The sequence below is a fragment of the Microtus pennsylvanicus genome, chromosome 2, assembly GCF_037038515.1.
Source record: "Microtus pennsylvanicus isolate mMicPen1 chromosome 2, mMicPen1.hap1, whole genome shotgun sequence".
Classification (NCBI taxonomy): domain Eukaryota; kingdom Metazoa; phylum Chordata; class Mammalia; order Rodentia; family Cricetidae; genus Microtus; species Microtus pennsylvanicus.
In genome coordinates this window covers 60,960,089-60,985,614 of record NC_134580.1, presented here as the reverse complement: position 1 = coordinate 60,985,614, position 25,526 = coordinate 60,960,089, and the positions used below count along the sequence as shown (strand labels likewise).

Genomic DNA, 25,526 nt, shown 5'->3' with positions numbered 1-25,526 from the left:
TAGTTGAAAACTTGGTTGGGTGGGATCTTGTCCTGAGGTCACCACTCCCTTTATTCCATTTCTTCATCTGTCTATCTCCTTGAACACAGGATTTAGTTCTGTTCCACTTCCTGGAGCTCCTTTCCTTTTCACAATTTTCATTTTGGAATTTACCCTGCTCATCCTGCTCCTTTTCATTATAATCTTCATTAGAGTTACTGCTAATAACCACACAATAAAGTCTATACTAGGCTGTTCTGAGATTTCCTCTGTCTGTGGAATTAATATAAAACTCTTCACTTTAGCCTCAGGCAGACTCTTTAAACAAGGGCAAAATGCAGCCACATTCTTCACCAAAATATCAGAAGAATGCTCTCTAGGCAACATAGTAAAATTCTTCTCCTCTGAAACCTCTTGAGTGAGCCCCCACAGTTCATTAGATCACACAGGGCAACACTGTCTTCCCCTCTCATACTAGTATGACCCATTAGACAACACTTAAAGCATGACACTGTTTTCCTAACCCAAAGTACCAAAGTCCAGATGCCTCTAAATAAAAATGTGGTCAGGCCTATGGCCTATCACAGCAATACCCCATCCCTGGTACCAACTTCTGCCTTAGTTAGGTTTTTATTACTGTGAAGAGACGCCATGACCATAGCAACTCTTATAAAGGAAACCATTTGAGGAGGCAGCTTACAGTTTCAGAGGTTTAGCCCATTATCATCATGATGGGGAGCTCGGTGGCTGGGAGTATGATGACATGCCATCAGACATGGTGCTGGAGAGGTAGTCGAGATTCCTATATCTTGGCGTACAGGCAACAGGAAGTGGTTGAGACACTGGACATGGCTTGAGCATATATGAGACCTCAAAGCCCGCCTCCATAGTCACAAACTTTGTTCAACAAGACCACATCTAGTGTGCCAGTTCCTTTGGGACCATTTTCTTTTAAACTACCACAGCTACTGTCGATCTTTTTTATAGGTACCATTTTTCTTACATTATAATTTTATATGAAATATCATTTCATTAAGTGAGTCTAAATAATATTTAAGAAGGACACATTTTTATATTAGATTTGTACTTAAGGCAGACAAAGTAAACTAAGATATTTTGGAGGTTTTAAAAAAAACATATAAATGGATAAACACATCAACTCAGATTTGACCCAAGAATCAGCATCTTTCAGTATCTTAGGTATTGGAGGAGACTGTTTGTTTGTTCCCAGCTGCCCTGGCCCAAAATATTCACACAGAAATTGTATTAATTATAACGATGCTTAGCCAATGACTCTAGCATATTCCTAGCAAGCTCTTCTTCTTAAATTAACCCATTTCTATTCATCTGTGTGTTGCCACATGGCTGTGGCTTACCAGGCAAATTTCCAGCATCTCTCTGGCTCTGCCCTCTTTCTCCCAGCATTTAGTTTGGTTTTCCCACCTAACTCTACTCTGCCCTATCACAGGCCAAAGCAGCTTCTTTATTCATTAACCAATAAAAGCAACACATACAAAAGGACTTAGGTCCAGAGTGCCCTTAAAGCAATGGTTCTCTACTTTCCTAATGCTGTGACCCTTTAATATAGTTCATCAAGTTGTGGTGACCCCAACCATAAAATTACTTTGTTGCTACTTCATAACTGTAATTTTGCTATTGTTATGAGTTGTAAATATGTTTTTTCCAGTGGTCTTGGACAACATCTGTGAAAGGGTAGTTCGCGCGTACAGGGGTCACGACAACAGCTTGAGAAACACTGCCGTAAATTAATTGGAATCTTAAATATAGGAGTCAAAGTAGACCCCAATTTGCCTTCATACTTCGCTAGGTTCATTAAATCAAAGCCAGCAATGGGACAATGCGATGAAGTTTCCCTGTTGAGACATTGTGTAATGCAAAGATTTACAGAAGAAACTGGCTAAGAAGTTGTCATGGCAACCACCCATCACTATCCAGGACTGTATCCACCCAGTGAAAGGGCTCTCTGCTGTGATATGCTAAATCATTATTATGGGTTAAAGAAGATTATTCTGTATGTGGGTGCACCCCTCGCGGTCCTGAGTTTTTTGCTCGTGCTCTCTCTCCTTCTGCTCCTGATTTGGACCTTGAGATTTCTGTCTGGTGCTCCAATGTGGGTCTCTGTCTCTGTCTCCTTTCATCGCCTGATGAAGGTTAATATTCAGGAGGATGACTATATGTTTTTCTTTGAGACAATGGGGGTGTTCTATCGGGAACTCACCAAGGCCAGCTAGCTGGCCTGGGTCTGGAAAAGCCTGGGATAAAACCAGACTCACTGAACATAGCAGACAATGAGGACTACTGAGAACTCAAGAACAATGGCAATGGGTTTTTGATCCTACTGCACGCACTGGCTTTGTGGGAGCCTAGGCAGTTTGGATGCTCAACTTACTAGACCTGGATGGAGGTGGGTGGTCCTTGGACTTCCCACAGGGCAGGGAACCCTGATTGCTCTTTGGGCTGACGAGGGAGGGGGACTAGATTGGGGGAGGGGGAGGGAAATGGGAGGCAGTGGCGGGGAAGAGACAGAAATCTTTAATAAATAAATAAATTTTAAAAAAATATATTATTCTGTATTCTACCTTGTGTTGTACTGGTTTTGGATTGGGGGAGGCAGGAGATCTACCTACTGCCATGTATTCACAAGATGAGCTGTTTAAAGAAAATGCTAGCGTAAAATAATAGTTTCACTTTTAGTTTGGAAATAGTTCTCTTTTTAAATCTGGAAATAAATGGGAATGTTTGTGCATGTGTGTGTAAATAATGTTTTTGCAGAGACTTTTCACCAAATCTCTAAAGAGAGTCATCTAGGTACCACGTTGCTCTAAAGAAAGCCAGAGCAGCCTCTTCCCTTTCCGGCCCTCATTCCCACCTCACGTGACTGCTTTGCCCCCCCCCCAGTGGCTCTCTTTTGTGTTACCCAGAACACATGTCCAGTGAACCATGTTAGCAAGTAACTTCTGCATTCATGCGTTACAGTTCCATCATTCTGTAAACTGTGCCTTTCTTAATCCCGATCCCAAAATTGCAGAGAAGAGATTTCATTGCCAGTCTAGCCCTGACTAACATACCCAGAGGCCAGGGCCTCATGTGGGGGTTTAGATCGCACTGGTAATAGGCTTCTGTGGGCAGTGGTAAGGGCACCATTGTGAGCTGCTCTGACGCCCCCATAGGTAGCTGCTTTTGTCTAGCCAATACCTTGATTTAGATTTTATTTCATGAGACTAAAACACAAGGAAAATTATTTTCGCTATTGAAAATAAACAGATCAATTGTGATTGCTGCTCCCTTAGGGTCTTTGCCGCACAGGTGACATCGATCCTTGAGGCAGAAGAGGAGCAAGGAAGGGCTGAGAACTGGGGGAGCCCATCCAGAGGTGGGGTTATTCTGGGCAATGTCAAGCTGTCTGTTCCGGGTTGGCACAGTGACTTTGTTTTTTGTCCTCAACACAATTGTAAACTCGTGTTTTTTTCCCCATAAAACCCTTAAACTTTAAAATATTGGCAGCAAAATGTAAAAATCTCAACATTATCTGGGACAAACAAACACATTTATTGACCAAATGTGACCCAGAAAACTTGGGGTTTTCAGTTTCCACCAAGAATATTTGCTCCCTCCCATCATTTCTCAGTTCTGTGTCTTCTCATTCTCTTTGGCAACTTGGTTGTTTGGAATCGGTGGGCTTATCTCTGAAATCTCTGATAATATTCCCGCCTGCTTCCTGCTCTGGAGCCAGTCCTCTTCCACTGCCTCCCGAGCAGTGGTCCTCACCCTGCAGCTCTTTGGGTCCATCAGCCCCTTCACAGGGGTCACCTAAGAACATGGGAAAACACAGATATTCACATTACAGTCCATAGCAGTAGCAACTTACAGTTATGCAATAGCAGCAGAAATAATTCTATGGATGGGGTCACCACAGCGCGAGGAACTGTATTAAAGGGTCACAGTATTAGGAAAGTTGAGAGCCACTGATATAGAGCAAACCAGATTCCCATTCCTTCTAAGGAAAGCCTTCGTCCTGCTGTTCTGAGTCCTTCCACATCTAACTACTGAATGTCTGAAGCTGGCTCCCTTGCTCCAGAGTTCTGTCTCTGCGCACTCTCTCCCATTGCTACTGTGTGTACACTGTTGTTCATCAGTACTCAGTCCATCGCCTGGGAGCTCTCCTGCAAACCCCAAGAGCTTCTCTAGGTGGAGAAAACTTGTGTGGACCTCGATTTGAATTGGTAATTCCACTTCTGCCTAGTCAACGACCTAAGTAAGAAACTTAATTTCTTTTAGCTTAGCTTGTTTTTATGTGCAAAGTCTATACTAATACATATCTTAGAGTAATATTGAGACTTAATATATTATGTTAGCCCTTCTCTTATTGAAACTATTTAAGATATTTCACTTTTTTTTTCTGAACCTGTAGATCTCTGTTATCCAGTACACGAGGCTCGAGCCTATTTCAAGTGCTCGGTAGCCCCGTGTGTCTAGTGATGACCTTATTGGCCACTGCTCCGTTATAGAGCCTCTCTCTCACTGACAGAAATTTTGCAGCGCTAGTGATGCATGGCCACAGATACCAATCTCAGCACATATCACCTTGGGAATTCATTAGCTTATCTCACCTACTAAATAAAAAACTTACGTAGGTTGGAGTTGTATGATTATGTGTTACATATATGTGTAACATATATCCCTTTACATTCTAGCCCTAGCAAGTACATGGATGTGAACGGAGGCATGACCAAGGTTGCTTTTTTTTTGTTTGCTTGCTTTGGTTGGTTTAGTTTGGTTGGTTTTGGTTTTTCCAGACGGTTTCTCTGTGTAACAGCCCTAGCTGTCCTGGAACTCACTCTGTAGACCAGGCTGGCCTCGAACTCATAGAGAACTGCTTGCCTCTACCTCCTGAGTGCTGGGATTAATGGAATGCATCAACATCCTGGCCCAAAATTTCTTCCTCTGTACTTCCCAGGAAATGAAAAGGTACTGATAGACGTGAGGGAGCACACTGATTAACCAAGAAACTGTAGGTAAATTCTTGTAGGTAGAAGAATGTGTGAATGTCACATAGTCTCTATACTACACCAGGAATTGCCATTATATAAACTGGTATGCACTCTTTATCCACTGAGAGATGGAACAAGTGCAAGATTTCTGTTATTTAGAAAATATCAACAGAGATCAGGCAGTTAGACAGAAAAAAACTTTTTGCTGAACAGAAGTTGGGTCAGGCCATGGAAGGTCTGTCTACAAAGGCCTGGAAACCTAGCCTGGGAGCGAGGCTTGCTGCCCACAGCCCGCTGTAGAAGCCACCTGCCTGCATTGCTGCTGGCCACAGACCTCGCAGCTCACCCTTCACCTTGGCGGGGAGTCAGTCTACGTGTGTGACCCACTAGAAGTCAGGTGTTCCGGCTGTCACCCTGGTTAGACAAGGCCTGTGGTATATCGTCTTGATCCCAGTGGCTTGAGATGTGACACTTGCAGCTACAGGGCTGTAGCCACATGCTTACACCCTGATTGCAAAGCAGGTAGAGGGTGGCATGTGACAGACTGAACTTCTACAGCGGAGAAGTGGAATGGTTTTCTCAGGAAGAAAATTGGCAAGGCAAAACCTTTTAAAAAATCACTAGATTATACAATATGGTTAACAGTAGCTAAAAGGCTAGCTATTAAACTCAATGTCCTTACCTCTTATTTTTATATATTTTTAATAACTTGCTATTTCGCGCTATTCCTCATTTGTTCTTCCGCCCCTCCCCCACTCCTCCTCCATCTCCATTCAAATGGGATAAGGAGATGTGGGAGGGGAATCTGTGATTGGTAAATAAAATGAATAAAAAATGATGCATTAACAAAAGAAATCCATGCTATTTACCTTAGATATCATCTATACATTTTCCTTTCCTGACTGCTCATACTCAATGAACAAAGAGGAATAGAGAGAAATAGCAAGTTATTAAAAATATATGAAAATAAGAGAAGAAGGTATATTCTTTTGTGCTTGGGTGAAATGTTCCACAGATATCTATTAAGTCCATTTGAGTCATAACATCTGTTAGTTCCCTTGTTTCTCTATTAAATTTCTCTCTGGCAGACCTGTCCTTTTGTGAGAGTGAAGTGTTGAGTTTCCCACTATTAATATGTGGGATTTGATGTGTGATTTAAGCTTTAGTAATGTTTCTTTGAAAAATGTGGGTATTTAGAGCATAGATGTTCAGAATTGAGACCTTATCTTGATGGATTTTTCCCTTGATGAATATAAAATGTCCTTCATCTCTTGATTAATTTTAGTTTGAAGTCTATTTTGTTAGATATTACGATAGTTACACTGTATTGCTTCTTAGAATCATTTGATTGAAAAATCTTTTCCAACCCTCTACTCTGTCTTTGAGGTTGAGGTGTGTTACTTGTATGCAACAGAAGAATGGATCTTGTGCTAATCTATGTCTTTTATTGGTGAATTGAGTCCATTGATATTAAGAGATATTATTGACCAGTGATTGTTAATTCCTGTTATTTTTTATTGTGTTGGTTGTAATGGAAGTGTGTATGTTCCCCTTCTTTGGGTTTTGCTATTGTGAGATTGTTTATTGCCCGTGTTTTTATGGATGTAACTGAGTTTGTTGCACTAGAGTTTGTTCTAGTACTTTTCTGCTGGATTTGTGGATAGGTATTGTTTAAATCTGGTTTTGTTGTGAAAGACCTTGTTTTCTCCATCTATGTTGATTGGAAGTTTTGCTGGATATAGTAGTCTAGACTGGCATCCATGGTCCTTGGATGTCTTAAAATGTTTATCCAGGACCTTCTGGCTTTCAGAGTCTCCATAGAGAAGTCAGGTGTAATTCTGATAGGTCTGCTTTTATATATTACTTGTTTGTAGCTCTTAAAATTCTTTCTTTATTTTGTATGTTTAGTGTTTTGCTGATTATGTGGTGAGGGGACTTTTGGGAGGGTTTAGTCTATTTGGTGTTGTGTAAGCTTCTTGTATTTTCATGGGCATATCTTTTCTTAGGTTGGGAAAGTTTTCTTCTATGATTTTGTTGAATATGTTTTCTGTGCCTTTGAGCTGGAATTCTTCTCCTTCTATCCCTATTATCCTTAAGTTTGGTCTTTTCATGGCTTCTGATATTTCATGGGTATTTGTGTTAGGCTTTGGCTGATAAATCTATCTCCTCTATTGTATCTTCCATACCTAAGATTCTTTTTCATCTCTTTTTTCCATTGATGATGTTTGCATATATAGTTCCTGTTTGCTTCCCCAGATTTTCCATTTCCAGAATTCCTTCAGTTTTTGTTTTCTTCTTTCTATTTCTGTTTTCAAGTCTTGAACAGTTTCCTTCACCTATTTTGGTTGTTTGGGCTTTTTTCTTGGCTTTCTTTGCTTTCTTTAAACAATTTCTTGATTTCTTCCAAGTTTTTTCACCTTTTCCTCAACTTCTTTAAGGGAATTTTTCATTTCCTCTTTAAGAGCCTTTTTAAGTTCATTTTCTTGCGTTTCAGCTGCTCAGACCTTGCTGTTGTAAGACCGCTGAGTTCTGGTGGCGCCATATTACACTTGCGGTTGTTGACTTATACTGCTGTTTTCTCATGTTTTCTTCCAGCTGGTGTGGCTTGTGCCTGTGCCTGCTCTTCCAGCTGGTGTGGTCTGTACCTGGGCCTATGTATCTGCTGGGGTCCGGTGGAGCGCTGACCACAGGGAGGATGTTAAGGCATATGGGGTTGGGTAGCAGAGTGGGTCTTGGCAGGACAGCGTCCAGTGGGTGGTCAGGGTTTGGGTGCAGCCTGGAGGCAGGTCTCTCACCTGCCTACAACCTACATGGCTTTCTTATGTTTTAAATTTGCTGCAAATTTGACTACCCAAATATCCATACACACTGTCATTTTTGCATGTCCCAATAATCCCTTCTCAGAAAAACTATCTTAAACTCTCACCCATTTACTGTTGTGTTCTAGAACCTTTGTGTGACTTGCAGTTCTTTTTCTCATATTAAGAGATGGTTCTTCAGTTTATGATGATATATAAGAATAAGAATCACTTGTCCTGAAGATCCAGTTTAAAGCAGTAAGGTAGCGACAGCTGGGATAGAATAAAATCACCATTTAGAATAAGAAGCAACAGCAATGACAGCAAAAGAGTCCCACATGGGAACGGTCAACTCCTCCTTGGCGTGGCCAGCAGAAACTGACACAGGGGAGCACATTTATCTGCCCACAGCCCTGCTGTTTCCTTTCCCTTACTCTCCATGGTGCCTGAAGTTTGCACCGAGGAGGAAGCTCTACAGCTTTCCACCGGCTTCTTGCTGTGCAGGTCTAGAGACTTGAACAAAATTGGATAAGGTGGGCTGGTAACTTTTTCATGTTTTTCTTCCTGAAATTCGGTTTAATTCTATGTTCCCAGTTACTTTCCAATGTAATTTTGCCCCCCCCCCCAAAAGTGAGCTTGGATAAAGCTCTTTCCCTTGATGTAGTAGGGCCATGATAATTTCCACGGAGTAAGCTGGAGGAGTGTGGACTAGTTTAGGCAATTTCCCATGCGATTCGAGTCGTTTTCAGATAAAGATGTGTATAACATTTTACGCCTTTAGAGGCCTGTCACGTAGAGCATCTACTCTTTTTTTTTTGGTTTTTCGAGACAGGGTTTCTCCGTAGCTTTTGGTTCCTCTCCTGGAACTAGCTCTTGTAGACCAGGCTGGCTTTGAACTCACAGAGATCCGCCTGCCTCTGCCTCCTGAGTGCTGGGATTAAAGGCGTGCTCCACCACCGCCCGGCAGAGCATCTACTCTTACGCGGCACTGTTAGTTAAATGCCACCCGCAGGTCCTGTACACAACGGCACAGGCTAAGTATCAGCTGAGATCTGCAGATTAGAATGTTGAGTTTCAGACACCTAAGTTCCCTGCCCATAGTTAGCAAACAGTTAAGTGGGAACTTGAATTTAAAACATCTGAGATCACTCACACACGTGAAACAGAGCCCTGGACATCCAGTGAGCATCATACAACATCAGTGCTGTTTCTCCCTCGCTGTAGAGGGCCTGGCATTGAATAGTGAAGGGGAAAGCCAAGAACTGTGATAACAACTCTCTTAGTGGTTTAACTTGGGATCCGGAGCTGATGACTTCCCACGCTCCAGAGCAGCAACATCGAGAGAATATGAAAACCCCATAAAACTGACGAGCAAAAACAAACAGGAAAACCACTGGGAGCTACAGCTTCTAATATTTAGCTGTGCTGAGAATACCAAAATAAATTTACTGTTACAGAAAGAGCAATAGAATGGTCAGTCACACACGACAAGCTGCATGAGGCATCATTGATAGCTATAGGAATTCACAAAGAAAGGGTGTTCAAGTCCTCTGCTGTGATCCCTTTGTTTTATGGATTATTTAAGACACAAAAGTGGTTGGGGACCTTTTCAGCTGTTCATGGGTTGTTGTTGTTGTTTGGGATTTTGTTGTTTTGTTGGTTTTTTACAGTATGTTCAGTACTCTTTGACAGCCAAAGCATCATCTGGTGGACTCCCCACCTGTTGGTGTGGGCGGGTCTACAGAGACGTGCCCAGGGAGTGAAGTGAATGTGTGTTCCGGGGGGGAATTGCTGACAGCGACTCCTGCTCTATTCTAAGGATGTCGTCACTGTGCTCACGAGGCCAACAGTTAGCGAGGAAACAATGGCACTGGCATTTTCCCAGTCCTTATGAGTGAACAAAAGTGTATGGATGGTAAGAATCCCAACACTATGCATAAAAGCATAAAACAATTCTTTGAAGCTTACCTGAACGTTCAAGGAGAAAATTCATGAGGTTTCAAGTCACTGGGTAACTGCAAGTTAAAATCAGTGTCCAAAATATGGAATGAAAATAGAAACTGACCCGCTTCGAGAAACAGGAGTAGGCTTTGCCGCTGTGAAGATCGAAGTTAAAATGTGTATGGTTAGCCCGCTGTGGACCTGGCCCATTTTCTTACATAGATGGTAACGGTCATAATATACATACATGCTGCTACAAAGGTTTTATATCCAGAATGGCTCTACATGGCTCCCAGTCATGACAACAGCACCTCCGCCTTTCCCTCTTTAATCTTGAGTTTAGCACCTGAGTTCTGTCCCAGCTTGAAGCCTCTTTTTTATGCTGTTATGTGTGTATCTGTCAGAGTAAGTTTGGTTGGATTTTAATGACAACCAAAAGTACGTAAACGGCTCTACACAGAATAAACCAAGTCTCCAGTGGGATACATGTGTGTCTGTGTGTGTGGCTGTACTCAGAGACCCAGACTGACAAACTTTTGTTATCTACTTCCCAGAGAGGAAGAGATATTGGCTAAGCACGCACCCACTAGTAAATCTCCTACCCTGAAGTTACACCCAGCAGTTTTGCTTGCATTTCATTGATCAAAGAAGTCACATGACCACACCTAACTTCAAAGATGGGAAAATGAATAGATTTTACTAGCCTTTTTATCTACCATGATTGTGGCCTCTTTTCGTAGTTCACCGTTACTGCAGCTATTAGCTCTTCAGTTTTGATGGTGGGTATAGCAAAGATTTTGGATTGAGTGTATTTATGTTAAATCATGAAACAGTTTTGAGAGCCACCTGTTAATTCTTATTAATTTCTGCTTCGTGTTTTATGAAGATCTTGTTCTGCATCGAGATCTTTAGGAACCTAGGCTCCTTCATCCTTACATAACCTGGGTTCATCTCTGTGCTGTTTCCTTGCATATATCTAGATCCCCATCCAGATGCCCCTGCAGTGTGTCTAGACATCCCAGATGCCCCTGCAGCATGTCTAGACATTCCAGGTGCCCCTGAAGCATGTCTAGACATTCCAGGTGCCCCTGCAGTTTGTCTAGACATCCCAGATGCCCCTGAAGCGTGTCTAGACATCCCAGATGCCCCTGCAGCATGTCTAGACATTCCAGGTGCCTCTGCAGCATGTCTAGACATCCCAAGTGCCCCTGCAGCGTGTCTAGACATCCCAGATGCCCCTGCAGCATGTCTAGACATTCCAGGTGCCCCTGCAGCAGGCCCAGACATCCCAGGTGCCCCTGCAGCATGTCTAGACATCCCAGATGTCCCTGAAGCATGTCTAAATTTCCCAGGTGCCCCTGAAGTGTGTCTCAGGTGATGGTGGTTGTTCACCTAGGTTAGTACTGAAGAAAATAAACATCAAGCAGGAACTTAGCCCTCACACAGGCTTCCCCATATCAGCCTAGCATTTTCATGGTTTCTGAGAGAAAAGAATGAGAATATTTTGTGATGTAGCTATTTGAATCACTCTGAAATAAAATGATAAGCCTCAGGGACTAAGGAGATAGATGGCAGGGTAAATGGCTCGCTGCACAAGTGTGAGGACTGGAATTTAGATCCTAAGCACCCAAGGAAACAAACGTCAGGCAGGCCTGGGCACTGCCTGTAATCCCAGCAGTCTGCATATTATCCAGTCATCAAGCTCAGAGTTCAGCTGAGAGACCCTGCCTCAGTGAGAAATATAGAATGCCACTGAGGAAGACCTGAGGTCAGCCTCACCCCGCCACGTGTATGTGCATGTCTACCTACACACGTGCACTTATGCATGCAAACATGCACATACATGCATGCATCACACAGAGAGACATAGGCAGACAGATCATTAATGTTAGATTGATGAATATTACAGTTACCTCTGCCACCTCTTTTTAAAAACATTCTTCTTCTGCATGTGTATATCTGTTTTTCCTATACCATTTGAAAGTAAAATGGCGATAATAGAAGATTTTGCATCCAAATATTTGACATATATCTAATAGTCAGGAAAGCCATTATAATACTCACTATAATCCACCTAAAAGTTTAGCAGCCTCTCATCTAATCAATATCCAATCTGTATTCAGATTGTTCTTACCTGTCTTAAAATTGCCTTTTAATGATTTTGACATTTCACAAAAATGATTTTGTTTAAAAGCCTTCTTATTTCATTTTGGTTTTACAAACAAGGCAAAAATCCATACAGCCAAGTTCACTCACTGGCTTGCATGTCCTTGCTGTCTTTTGATCTAGATTACCTTGTTTTCATGGTGTTAATATCTTAGGAGACTAGGCCGGTTCTCTTGAAAAATATCCCATATCTGGGTTTTGTCTGGATGCTTTGCGTGTGCGATTTGTCTTGTGACTTTACCTTCTATAGTTTTTGAGAACCAGAAGACTTGATTAGAAACAGTTGGTACATTTTTGTCCAGAATAACTTGATAGGTGATTCCATACACTGCTGAATTCAATGACTTGATTAAGATGGTGCTGGCTCCGTCTACCATGATAGACCATCTTTTTATTCCCATAACAGATCTAGTTTGTGGACTGATCACTTGGCTCATACAACTTTTCTCATGGTCTGACTTTTAATGGTAGCCTCCAGTGGCGAGCCATGTGAACTCAGTCACTGTTCCACAGGAGGCCACAAACTATTATTTTCAACTTTGTCTCTATGCAAGTGTTTCAAAGTGAAGCAGATAAAGAAGGCTGGCGCAGAGTCTCCACGCCAGTATCACCAGCGTCCCTCTGATGAAGAGCTTTCCCGCTTCCTGAGGAAGCCTTCTGTTTCCTTGCCATTTATCAGTACTCCATGTTTACTGCACATCTAAAATAGCATCCTTTGACTCGCTAGAGATGTCATAATGTGTGTTCTGTGTCTACTCTGAAGTGCTTTGATGTGTCTCAAAGCTGGGAATGAGAAACGGGAGACACAGAGGGCACTGTTTCAGAGGGGAGCAACTGTCAGAAGTCTCCTCACGCGGCAGCAGCACCGCATTTCAGAGAAGTTACTAACACCAGCCGCTGCAAGAGTGTACCTCATGGCTGCTCTTCTCCAACGCCAATGGCTCCTGCAGCAGTGTGAATCAAATAGGCCTGCCAAGGAGCAAATGGTAGTGTCCCAGCTCTGTACCCAACGTGCCGGGCTCCTCACGGTTTCGGCTCTTTCATGTATACCCACGTCACATGCTTGAGCCATGGCCACACATGATCACACCTGGCTTTGCTCTTTTGTCTGTGTAGTCTCTCTTGCCCAAGACACACGGTTCTTTTCCTGGAGCCCCCGTAGGCCCGTTTGTCAAGCCTACCTCAATCCTCCCTCTCTGGAGATCTGATCTCACCAGGTAGCACATTTAGCTCATAGCCAAGCTAGTGCTGCTCTCCCTTCCTTGGTGCTGGTCCTCCCGTGGCATTCTGGGAGAGAACGCCACCAGATGACTGTCCTAGGACAAAAAGGTCCTCCACATGACACGTCAGGAATTTGGTGTTACACAATCTTTCTGGAAGTTACCAGCAGAATCAAAACTGCCTTCAAATAGGGTTGTCCCCTTTGTATAGCTTCCTTTGCCTTTTTATAGCCGGCACCCTAAACTTTGTATAGAAATTAAAGCTAAAAATTGAGTAACCCTCACCATCTGGTTCTTTGTAAGTAACATGAAGGCCTATTTCTTTCACTGAGACAAAAGAAATGGGGGAAAAGGTAAGCATAAATTAATTTGGCATTTGAAAATGACAGTAAAAAATGAAGAGGCATAAATTGATATGGTAATTTAAATATTACAATGAAAACAAAGCTTATTTTATTATCCTCAGTTTGAATCTTTTTGTTTCTCATGCTAATGATTTGAACAATGTTTTAATTGGAAATAAACAATGGTACCTTGTGCTGCTCACCCAGGGAGACACTGCTCTGAAGTGTTTAAAATACTTTCCCTATGTCTCTTAATTCTCTGTGCGCAGCTCTTCTCATTTGCAGGCTCCAGGTGCTGGCCAGCCTGTTCTGTAACCGGGCAGCGATGGCAAAACTCTGATGGCTTCGGGTTTCTGTCTCTGCAGAAGCAGGGGGTAAAAAGCTCCGGAGCACTGTCCAGAGAAGCACGGAAACCGGCCTGGCGGTGGAGATGAGGAACTGGATGACCCGGCAGGCCAGCCGGGAATCCACAGACGGCAGCATGAACAGCTACAGCTCCGAAGGAAAGTGAGTGAGGACGCATCGTGCCCTGCTAGCAGGAGAGCTAACTCGCACTTTTCGCAGCCCACTTCCGCCCTCACCGGCTCGTGCCCGAGAGCTTGTCTCAGCCCGCTGATCAGTTGACCGATCTGGCTTTTTATTTTGAATGAAATAGCTTGGGAGAGGTAAAGCGCTTTACTGGTAGAACAAGATGCTACCATGTGAGCCTCAGTATTACCTATATAAAATGGTTTGTCCAAGCCTAAGACAATAATTAAAATCACAGAAATAGTGAGCAAATGTCAAGCCATGTAGGCAATATTGGTCTTTAAAGTCTTCGGTGTTGGGCCTGGAGAGATGACACAGAGGTTAGGAATACTGACTCTCTTCCTAAGGATGGGTTTGATTCCCAGTACCCACAAACAGGCTCTCAACTGTAACTGCAGTGCTAGATCAGACGCCCTTTTCTGGCCTCCTCGGGCACTGCATGCACATGGTGCATAGATAGGCAAAATACCCAGACACATAAAATATATTAATTTTAAAATAATTTTTAATGTAAAAAATTCTTTGATGTGTTGAAGAGAAGCTATTGAAAAATTTATGCACTAAAAGATATATAATTTATCTTAATTACGTGAAACAATAATCAAAAGAAAATAGCAACAGGAAGTTGGTGAGCCTTTTTCTATGTTGCTTTACTTTGAGTCCACTACCGTAAGACACTTGGAAAAGTTTGTAAACATGGGGTGGCCCTGTCTCCAGCAAACAGCTGTATTTAGTGAGTTCTGATCTCTAGTTGAGGTACAGAGGACATCGGGAGGGAAAGTGAGGCTCAGGGCCTCCCTCTGCCATCACCGTGGAAGTTTTCTGTGTAGCCAATTCAGAGTCAAAACCATAGGAAATTTTGGCTATCATTAATTACATACCCTAATGATATTTTGTCCAACGTAATTATATAAATAAAGGAGAGGTACATATTCCTGCATTTTTTTTTTTTTTTTTGGTTTTTCGAGACAGAGTTTCTCTGTAGTTTTGAAGCCTGTCCTGGAACTAGCTCTTGTAGACCAGGCTGGTCTCGAACTCCCAGAGATCCTCCTGCCTCTGCCTCCCGAGTGCTGGGATTAAAGGCATGCACCACCACCGCCCGGCTCCTGCAATTTTTAAATAGAGATTTAGAAACAGGTTGGGTCTTTGATATTTGAGGTGAAGGGAAAGAAACAGGTTTGCTCATCATCAAGGAAGGCAAAGGAGGTGGAGAGCTGAGCGGAAGAGTCTGTGGCAGCAGCTCGGACGCAGGCCTGTGGCACACTCCATACCAGGGACTGAAGAAATGTGTTCTTCTCGGAAGAAAAGCAAATGATAAAGTGCTCTGTGGAAATGCTGGCCGCACACACCAGTTTACAGTCTGTTATAGAGCTGCCAGGGATAGAAACGTTTAGAGTATGGCTCCCACCTCAGATGGTTACCACTTTATTGGAGAAATAACATGAATACTCATGAATCCATTCAACCAGCATTACCTTCTAGTGTCCCAGACAGAATGCTGTGATTTCAATATGAGCTGTACAGGAGAATCAAATCAGAAGTTAAGACAGCGGGCTTAGGAGTCACAGGAACCAAAATAGCAAGAGGAGACCAAGGCTCTCATCTTGGTTTCTAGGACTCTAGATATTTTGGCAAATTACATCATGTTTCTAACATGAAGGGTAGTCACTAAGGGTGTCATGTATCTGTTGTTTATAAGATTCTGTAGTTACAGCTGACGCTGACTGCTGTAGTCACAGGCTGACGCTGACTGCTGTAGTCACAGGCTGACGCTGACTGCTGTAGTCACAGGCTGACTGCTGTAGTCACAGGCTGACTGCTGTAGTCACAGGCTGACGCTGACTGCTGTAGTTACAGCTGATGCTGACTGCTGTAGTCACAGGCTGACTGCTGTAGTCACAGGCTGACGCTGACTGCTGTAGTTACAGCTGATGCTGACTGCTGTAGTCACAGGCTGACTGCTGTAGTCACAGGCTGACGCTGACTGCTGTAGTTACAGCTGATGCTGACTGCTGTAGTCACAGGCTGACGCTGACTGCTGTAGTCACAGGCTGACGCTGACTGCTGTAGTCACAGGCTGACTGCTGTAGTCACAGGCTGACGCTGACTGCTGTAGTCACAGGCTGACGCTGACTGCTGTAGTCACAGGCTGACTGCTGTAGTCACAGGCTGACGCTGACTGCTGTAGTTACAGCTGATGCTGACTGCTGTAGTCACAGGTTGACTGCTGTAGTCACAGGCTGACTGCTGTAGTCACGGGCTGACTGCTGTAGTCACAGGCTGACACTGACTGCTGTAGTCACGGGCTGACTGCTGTAGTCACAGGCTGACGCTGACTGCTGTAGTCACAGGCTGACGCTGACTGCTGTAGTCACAGGCTGACGCTGACTGCTGTAGTCACAGGCTGACGCTGACTGCTGTAGTCACAGGTTGACTGCTGTAGTCACAGGCTGACGCTGACTGCTGTAGTCACAGGCTGACGCTGACTGCTGTAGTCACAGGCTGACGCTGACTGCTGTAGTCACAGGTTGACTGCTGTAGTCACAGGCTGACTGCTGTAGTCACAGGCTGACGCTGACTGCTGTAGTCACAGGCTGACGCTGACTGCTGTAGTCACAGGCTGACGCTGACTGCTGTAGTCACAGGTTGACTGCTGTAGTCACAGGCTGACACTGACTGCTGTAGTCACAGGCTGACGCTGACTGCTGTAGTCACAGGCTGACGCTGACTGCTGTAGTCACAGGCTGACGCTGACTGCTGTAGTCACAGCTGATGCTGACTGCTGTAGTCACGGGCTGACTGCTGTAGTCACAGGCTGACGCTGACTGCTGTAGTCACAGGCTGACTGCTGTAGTCACAGGCTGACGCTGACTGCTGTAGTTACAGCTGATGCTGACTGCTGTAGTCACAGGTTGACTGCTGTAGTCACAGGCTGACTGCTGTAGTCACGGGCTGACTGCTGTAGTCACAGGCTGACACTGACTGCTGTAGTCACGGGCTGACGCTGACTGCTGTAGTCACAGGCTGACGCTGACTGCTGTAGTCACAGGCTGACGCTGACTGCTGTAGTCACAGGCTGACGCTGACTGCTGTAGTCACAGGTTGACTGCTGTAGTCACAGGCTGACGCTGACTGCTGTAGTCACAGGCTGACGCTGACTGCTGTAGTCACAGGCTGACGCTGACTGCTGTAGTCACAGGTTGACTGCTGTAGTCACAGGCTGACTGCTGTAGTCACAGGCTGACGCTGACTGCTGTAGTCACAGGCTGACGCTGACTGCTGTAGTCACAGGTTGACTGCTGTAGTCACAGGCTGACTGCTGTAGTCACAGGCTGACGCTGACTGCTGTAGTCACAGGCTGACACTGACTGCTGTAGTCACGGGCTGACTGCTGTAGTCACGGGCTGACTGCTGTAGTCACGGGCTGACTGCTGTAGTCACGGGCTGACTGCTGTAGTCACGGGCTGACTGCTGTAGTCACAGGCTGACACTGACTGCTGTAGTCACAGGCTGACACTGACTGCTGTAGTCACAGGCTGACGCTGACTGCTGTAGTCACAGGTTGACTGCTGTAGTCACAGGCTGACTGCTGTAGTCACAGGCTGACACTGACTGCTGTAGTCACAGGCTGACTGCTGTAGTCACAGGCTGACGCTGACTGCTGTAGTTACAGCTGATGCTGACTGCTGTAGTCACGGGCTGACTGCTGTAGTCACAGGCTGACGCTGACTGCTGTAGTCACAGGCTGACGCTGACTGCTGTAGTCACAGGCTGACGCTGACTGCTGTAGTCACAGGCTGACGCTGACTGCTGTAGTCACAGGCTGACGCTGACTGCTGTAGTCACAGGTTGACTGCTGTAGTCACGGGCTGACTGCTGTAGTCACGGGCTGACGCTGACTGCTGTAGTCACAGGCTGACTGCTGTAGTCACGGGCTGACTGCTGTAGTCACGGGCTGACGCTGACTGCTGTAGTCACAGGCTGACGCTGACTGCTGTAGTCACAGGTTGACTGCTGTAGTCACGGGCTGACTGCTGTAGTCACGGGCTGACTGCTGTAGTCACGGGCTGACGCTGACTGCTGTAGTCACGGGCTGACGCTGACTGCTGTAGTCACGGGCTGACGCTGACTGCTGTAGTCACGGGCTGACTGCTGTAGTCACGGGCTGACTGCTGTAGTCACAGGCTGACTTTTATTTAGAGAAAGTCATTTTGGGAAGTTGGAACAAAAAACTGATTAGACTTCCAACTGCAATGGAAGAGGCGAATGTGGAGGCTTTTCCAAAGATTCTGAGGAACCAATGGGGTGAGGCTGGGGAGGAGAACGCAGTCAGGGGAGGGGCTCGTTTTCCTGTTGTGTGATGAAATGGCAACATATTTATATGATGATGGGAATGAACCAATTTTTTTCAACTGTACAAAGGTAAATAATAGATTCTTGGTATAGCTAAGAGGATTAAACTCGGCCAAGCGTGCCATAGATAAGTGCTCCATGTATACTGAGCATGCACAACAGGAACCATTTTTCCTGCCTCCCAGACCAAGTGAGAGAAGACACAGAACCAGAAGCCTGCATAGTGCGGCAGGTGCATCTGGTGACAGGCGCGGGAGGCAGGAGAATATAAGATAGACCGAGCTGTGGGAGGTGGCGTGGGGTGTTGGAGTCCAGTGAATATTAGTGTCACCTTAGCCTGGCATACAAATGAGGCCAGCAGGAAACTCAAGCTTTCCTGAAAGGTGGATGGTTGAGGATTTAATCCCACATGTCCCTTTGCCTCCAGCCTGATTTTCCCTGGTGTCCGCCTGGCCTCTGACAGCCAGTTCAGCGATTTCCTCGACGGCCTGGGCCCTGCTCAGCTAGTGGGACGCCAGACCCTGGCTACTCCTGCGATGGGTAAGAGCGATTTCATTGTTTATCCTTTAGATTACAGAAAAGTCACATTCCCTCAATTTTATGATATTTTTAACATTATTACCAGTAAGAATAAAAGGTCCCAGATTTTAACAGTAAATGTTCTTAATTTTTTCTTTTGTAATTTCTGTTCATCTTTAAAGCAACACACTGCTGAGAACATTCAATCTTAAAGAATTAATACATGTGGGGACTTATGAATGTGTCTGGAGACTTAGGAATATTTCTGGGGACTTATGAATGTCTCTGGGGACTTAGGAAAACATCCAGAAAATGTCTGAAGCCAAGTTCTTTGGCACAAACATTCCTCCTTCTTCCTGTTTTTCTTCCCTGTGTCCCACCAGGTGACATTCAGGTGGGAATGATGGACAAAAAGGGACAATTGGAGGTGGAAATCATTCGGGCTCGTGGCCTTGTTGTAAAACCAGGTTCCAAGACACTGCCAGGTAAAACAGAAGAGGTTCCCCTGTTGTTTCTGGCAGTCCATGTTGTTTCCACATAAATTTCCTTTCTGGGCTGAAATCTTTACAATCAAGATGTGAGTAGACAATGCCAGCATTTGCACTGCTTGGGGGCTGAAGCAGCTCACATGCTCACGTGCTCGGAAGTGAGTGAGCTCTAGGGATCATGCAAGGTTTTGAACAAGCACACACACAGCTGAGATACGCACTAGAAGTGCCTTTTCCAGTTAGCTGCTGTTTTATGTTATTCTTCCATAACATAAAAGCTTACCAGGAACTTCGGATTTGTCCCTAGGCATCCTTCAAGCTCTGAGATTAGAATAAAAATCAATTTGATCCCCACAGGCCCATAAGCCTGTGCATGCTGGCTCCTCTAAGACAAGCGTTCGTTTTGCAGTTTATGAGATGCTCTCCCTACCATAACTTAATGCCACTCCTTTCATATTGAAGCGTAATTATAATTCAAGGTACTTGGAGCCATGGAAACAGCACAGAATCTAAGTGCACTGTGCACAGAGATCAGTAGGTCCAGTCTAGAAAACTGAGATTTCTGAACGTGCCCCGTCCCCAGCACCTGTACTGTGATTTCTGAACGTACCCCGTCCCCAGCACCTGTACTGGCCTATAATTCTGTGTTTCTCTCTCAACTCCTCAGTCCTTGAAGGAAGTTTTGAAGCAAGTGTATATTGCTGCTGTCTCACTTTGAAATTGTGTTGTAAAAGTCTTGAGGGTGATCGGCTCCTTCGCCATATTGAGTAGCAATGAGGCACACGGAACCTGCTTTCCGCAAAAGTGTCGGTCACATAAGGTTTCAGTTACTGAATTCCTCCTGAGCTGCCTCTCCACATTACTCTTGAACACAGTACCCCAGAGCCCCTCCCTGGCTTGTGCTCACACCACTGCCAGCCATAGACGTCTTTAAATGTCAGTCAGCTGTGGGGGTGAATCAAACAGGCGCCTTTGGGCGTGTTTACGACATCGAAATTTTGATAACTTAAAGACACTGCTCTTGAATCTTGTTAGGGAGTGGAAGCATTTTGCCTTATTTAATTTAACATTTAAATCTGTACAAGAAAGAACTATCGGGGGGGGGGGAGAAAAGACTCTCAAAGGCTGTGTTAACATGCTTAAAACTGAACGGCTGGCAAGTGTTCATGGTGGTTTTGACAAGGAAGGCAGGCCAGTGACTAGAGGGCTGCCAGCTCTTCAGTGAGGGTGGAGCTGTTGTCCTTGTTCCCATGAGCTGATGGAGCCATTGTTCTTGTCCCCCATGAGCTGATGGAGCCATTGTTCTTGTCCCCCGTGAGCTGATGGAGCCATTGTTCTTGTCCCCCATGAGCTGATGGAGCCTTGTTCTTGTCCCCCCTGAGCTGATGGAGCCATTGTTCTTGTCCCCCATGAGCTGATGGAGCCATTGTTCTTGTCCCCCGTGAGCTGATGGAGCCTTGTTCTTGTCCCCCGTGAGCTGATGGAGCCTTGTTCTTGTCCCCCCTGAGCTGATGGAGCCTTGTTCTTGTCCCCCCTGAGCTGATGGAGCCTTGTTCTTGTCCCCCATGAGCTGATGGAGCCATTGTTCTTGTCCCCCCTGAGCTGATGGAGCCTTGTTCTTGTCCCCCCTGAGCTGATGGAGCCTTGTTCTTGTCCCCCGTGAGCTGGGCATTTCGTAGCAGTGGCCGTCACTCACTCTGCTTTCTCCCCAGCACCGTATGTCAAGGTGTATCTATTAGACAACGGAGTCTGCATAGCCAAAAAGAAGACGAAGGTGGCGAGGAAGACGCTGGAGCCCCTGTATCAGCAGCTGTTGTCCTTCGAGGAGAGCCCCCAGGGGAAGGTGTTACAGGTGTGCACTCCCTGCTGACCTCTGACCCTGGAAAGCACTCTCCTGCAGCCTGGCCTTAGATTCAGTGTCCTCCCTGTCAGATTCTTTTCCATTCCTCAGGGCTGAGATTCTCTGTCAGCTAGAGGCAGTGGCCAGGGCTGTTTGTTGTTGGTCTTCCTACAGGGGAGCTCCCTACAGACATGCAAAGCTGGGTTAAACACCAGCTTATTTCCTGGGTGGCTTCAGACCTTCACACTGTAACGTGGTTTTCCTAGTACAACGCTAACTTCTGGGAGCTAAAGGCCACACTGGCATCCATCAGACCCCGCTACTTAACTTGGCCTTGCCAATAGTACACTAGCTGAACACATTTTCTAGTTTAGTTATGATTTTGCTTGTGGGTTGTGATGCGTGTGTTTGAACTACTGTTACTTTTTATTTCGCCAACAGATCATTGTCTGGGGAGATTACGGCCGCATGGATCACAAATCCTTCATGGGAGTGGCCCAGATACTTTTAGACGAACTGGAACTGTCCAATATGGTCATTGGGTGGTTCAAACTCTTCCCTCCCTCCTCCCTGGTGGACCCCACCTTGGCACCTCTGACAAGAAGGGCTTCCCAGTCATCTCTGGAAAGTTCCACTGGACCTTCTTACTCTCGCTCATAGCAACTGTAAAACTGTTGTCACCACTACCAGCGACACACACACAGAAGAAAACGCACAGGTCGAAAGCCCTGGCAACACTGCATGCTTAATGTTGTGTCCTCGGAGCCCACACCTAGGGCTCCAAAGCGACCCTGTGTCCTCAGAGGGGGTCGTCCGCACTGTGCCCTAGGGAAGGCCCTCAGGTGACGGAGCAGAGCTGTGAAGAACTATCGGGTTTGGAGTTCAGTGACACTCGAGATCCAGTCCAATCTGAAGCCATGGATTCATCTCAAAGAATCAGTCAGCCCTTTTCAATGGCACCTTTATATTTTTATCGTTTTTCTTCGTTTCTCTGACCCCAAAGCCGGTTACGCCACAGAAATGGAGCTGTACAGCCATTAAGCCACACTGCAGGCCAAGGAGCAAAGTCTAGGAAGTGTCAGGTGGAAAGCAAGAGACCAAAGAAGTGGCCGGCCGGGAGCAGAGTCGGCTCCGGCAGGGAGACTGGGAGACTCTGGGGAGCTCCGGGAGCATGGCGTTCGCTGATGCGGCCGTGGTTGGACTCTGGAAATCCGAAGTCTGTGACTGCACTGCACTGGATGAAATCAAAGAAACTTTCCTGCATGGACACAGATAGCTGATATTTAAATTATTTTCTCGGGGCTGCAACTTGCAAAAAAATCATAAAATAAAATAAAAATCAGCCATTTTCAACAATTTATATTATTTTTAAAAATAAATTTCACTAGTGCATGGTTTTAAAATGGGAGCGAATGCAGCAGGCTGATACCAAGACACACCATGTTTATTCTCTACTCTTAGTCTGTGTTTTGGCAGACATTACCAATGGAAATACTTTCTAGCAGAAACTGAAAATCCTCTTTCTGTGACAATAGTATAATATACTCCATTTATTTCCATGTTAAATATACAGATCTTACGAAGTTCAACGTGTGCAGGTTTTTCACGTCTTTCCTCCTCTTCTCTATCTCACTTTTCTTCTCATTTTTAACCTCCTCTTTCCTTTCTCTCCTCCGGAGTGACCCTTACACTAAAACCCTGCACGTCTTTGACCTGACCCCATATTTGGTTCAGAGCCCAGATGCATCTGAATTGATGAATTTCTCACGTCTGTTGGGGAGCTCTCTTTATCTCAGGCATGTTGGAAGGATCCCACAACATGACTGGGATATAGAGCAAGTCAGCACGTGTTTGACAAAGAGGGTGTTTGAACATTCGAGGTTTATTCGACAGTGCACAGGAATTCTCTTTTCACCTCAAAGCCTCAGTTTCCAGGACCCCTAAAGTCATGTGGCGCCGTCACGTCTCACGGATTTGTTTTCAGCACCAGCATTATCCACACGGGGGTTAAGCATTGTTTGTAGGCCTTGGGTTTTGTTTGTTTTCTAATTCGTTGGAACAGTTTCTTTAGCTGACTTCCATTTACTATGTGAATAGAAACACGGCCGACTATGTGGAGCCCTGAAACACAGGGCTGTTTATTAATTCATTTTTCTGTAGGAAAATTCAATTTTTCACAAATTATATTTCTAAAGAAATATAGTAAACATAAATTTGCAAGAATTTTAAAGCTCCAATATTTGGGTGACTCCAAGTCAATATGATGCCTCTTACTAGTTATCCGATGCCATCACCAAACGTCTACACACAAACCCTCAAGGCAAACCGCGCCTTTGGTCTACGGGCAGTTTCTACCATTGAGTGGCGCTGCAAGGTCCAGTTTCTCTCCAGGTCCCTAAGAGAGGAAATGTCACTGGTCATCATAAGTCACCCATCCTTCCCGTTCCTTACCTAGGCTTTGATCCCAAACCCTTAGAGATTGGTGTTAACTCCTTGCAATGATTTTCTGAAGTCCATCTCCATCCCATTGGTTTAAATGGAGGCCATGCACACAGAAATGTTTTCTTTGTTTCTCTTTTCACATCCAACGCTGACCATTGCAAACCGTCATGCTTGACATGGTGCAGAAGTTGAAACGAGCTGTCACTCACAATGCCTTCTCTTTATGTGGTGCAACATGAGCTAGCTACACCCAGACCGTGTCTTGATTTTCTGAGACAGAGCCAGGTGAAGGTGAGGTAAGGAGGAGCACGGTGTGATGAGACAACTTAGACACCTGTGTACCAGCAGCGGCGTGGGTGGATAGACCTGTAGTGTCTTTGCTCTCCCTGACCGTGTTCCCGACACTAAAACGCAGTCACGTGATCTTTTCTGCATATTCCGATACACACTATTTCTAATTTTAATAGGAAGGACATGACTGTGGAATATTTGTACATACTTGTCATTATGCAGTATTTATTTTAAAGTTGGTGTACTTTTTTTTTAACCTTCACATGTCTGCACCTCTATGGCTCCATCGTGTAAATAGCGCTATGCCAGTGACTGTTGCTGCCCTGTATATAGAACGTTTTCAAGTAAAGGGAATCCCAGCTGCGGGAGAACGGGGGGCGGGGAGGGCAGATTAGGCCTGTAACAAATACCGACTGATGTAAATCCAATTCATTCTGGTGATGGTATTTAACTCTTTCAATAAAACATTTTCTTTACATCCGTTGTTCCTGGTACTCTCTGGGGCGTCTTGCGTCCGCAAGCCTCCCTCCATTCACCCTGTGAACTGGCCTGTCACTCCCAGGTGGCGACGCTGCTTCTCCTACTTCCTTATGACATGAAGGAGTTTCCAGTTTCACCACGTTGCTGTTAGTAGACTGTATCTATAAAGTCCAGGGAGATTTCTGCTCTTATCATCCAAAGTTGCCGGTGCTTTCCAGTGAGATGACTCAGCTGCTCGTAGACTTTATGAGCAGAGCAGCTGAGATCTTAAAGTTCATCCTGAGGGTGACTGACAGACAGCGGGGTTACTATGTCTCAGTCACTCTTCTGTTGCTGTGAAGAGATGCCGTGAGCGAGGCAATTTATAGAAGAAAGCATTTAATTGGGGCTGGTTTACAGTTTCAGAGATTTAGTCCATTATCATCATGGTGGAGATTATGGCAGTATGCAGGCAGTCGCTGGAGCGGTATCTGAGTCCTGGGTTCTGATCTGTAGGCAGAAAGAGGGAAGGTAAGACATGCTTTTGAAACATCAAAGGCCACCCCCAGCGACCCACCTCCTCCAACAAGGCCACGCTTTCTAATGTTTCCCAAACAGTCCCACTAACTGAGGACCAAGCATTCAAAACTAGAAGCCTGTGAGCTGCATTCAAACCACTACGCTGAGCATCCTGGTCCATGGGAGAAGATGGTAAACCAAGTTCCCATCCAACTGATATGTTTCCATTGAAAGTCTGCTCAGCTTTGTGAGGGGCTGGGGGTTGTTCGCAGTGGTGGAGACACATAGTAGGAACTCAGGGACTAAATTAAATTCATTTAGAAGCATTGTTCCAGGCAGAGGAGGGCAAAGAACAACAGGACAGCCCCCAGGGAAGCTGTCCTTCTGTGAAAGACAACCCAGGGTGAAGAGTTACAGATGTAATAGCGGCATTCCTAACGTGAGGTCTCTAGTCAAGTGTTTAGCCTGGTCAGGCGCTGGGGGTAGCTGGTGTCTGCAGACAGGTTAACTAGAATGAAGGGAACAGCGGTGGTAAACTAGATTGAGATGAAAATAGTCTAAGCAAAGAGAAAGAGCTAAAAGATCTGGAGGAGTCCAAATCTACCACCTTTGTCTCTGCGGCGTCTG

General features: G+C 45.2%; 1 protein-coding gene across 50 annotated transcripts in view; it reads left to right on the top strand.

Annotated features, from left to right (window-relative positions):
• Positions 1 to 24,399, top strand: part of Rims2 (regulating synaptic membrane exocytosis 2) — a 410,761-nt gene extending 386,362 nt beyond the window's left edge. For 47 of the 50 annotated variants that reach the window (XM_075961105.1, XM_075961103.1, XM_075961115.1 and 44 more), the window contains 5 exons: positions 13,826 to 13,967; positions 18,769 to 18,881; positions 19,244 to 19,345; positions 21,061 to 21,200; positions 21,630 to 24,399. In XM_075961105.1, coding sequence (XP_075817220.1) covers positions 13,826 to 13,967; positions 18,769 to 18,881; positions 19,244 to 19,345; positions 21,061 to 21,200; positions 21,630 to 21,848 — 716 coding nt within the window. In that variant the 3' untranslated portion in view covers positions 21,849 to 24,399. The remainder of the gene's footprint in view (positions 1 to 13,825; positions 13,968 to 18,768; positions 18,882 to 19,243; positions 19,346 to 21,060; positions 21,201 to 21,629) is intronic. The other 3 variants (XM_075961140.1, XM_075961141.1, XM_075961139.1) reach the window with 1 other exon arrangement.
• The last annotated feature ends 1,127 nt before the right edge of the window (positions 24,400 to 25,526 follow it).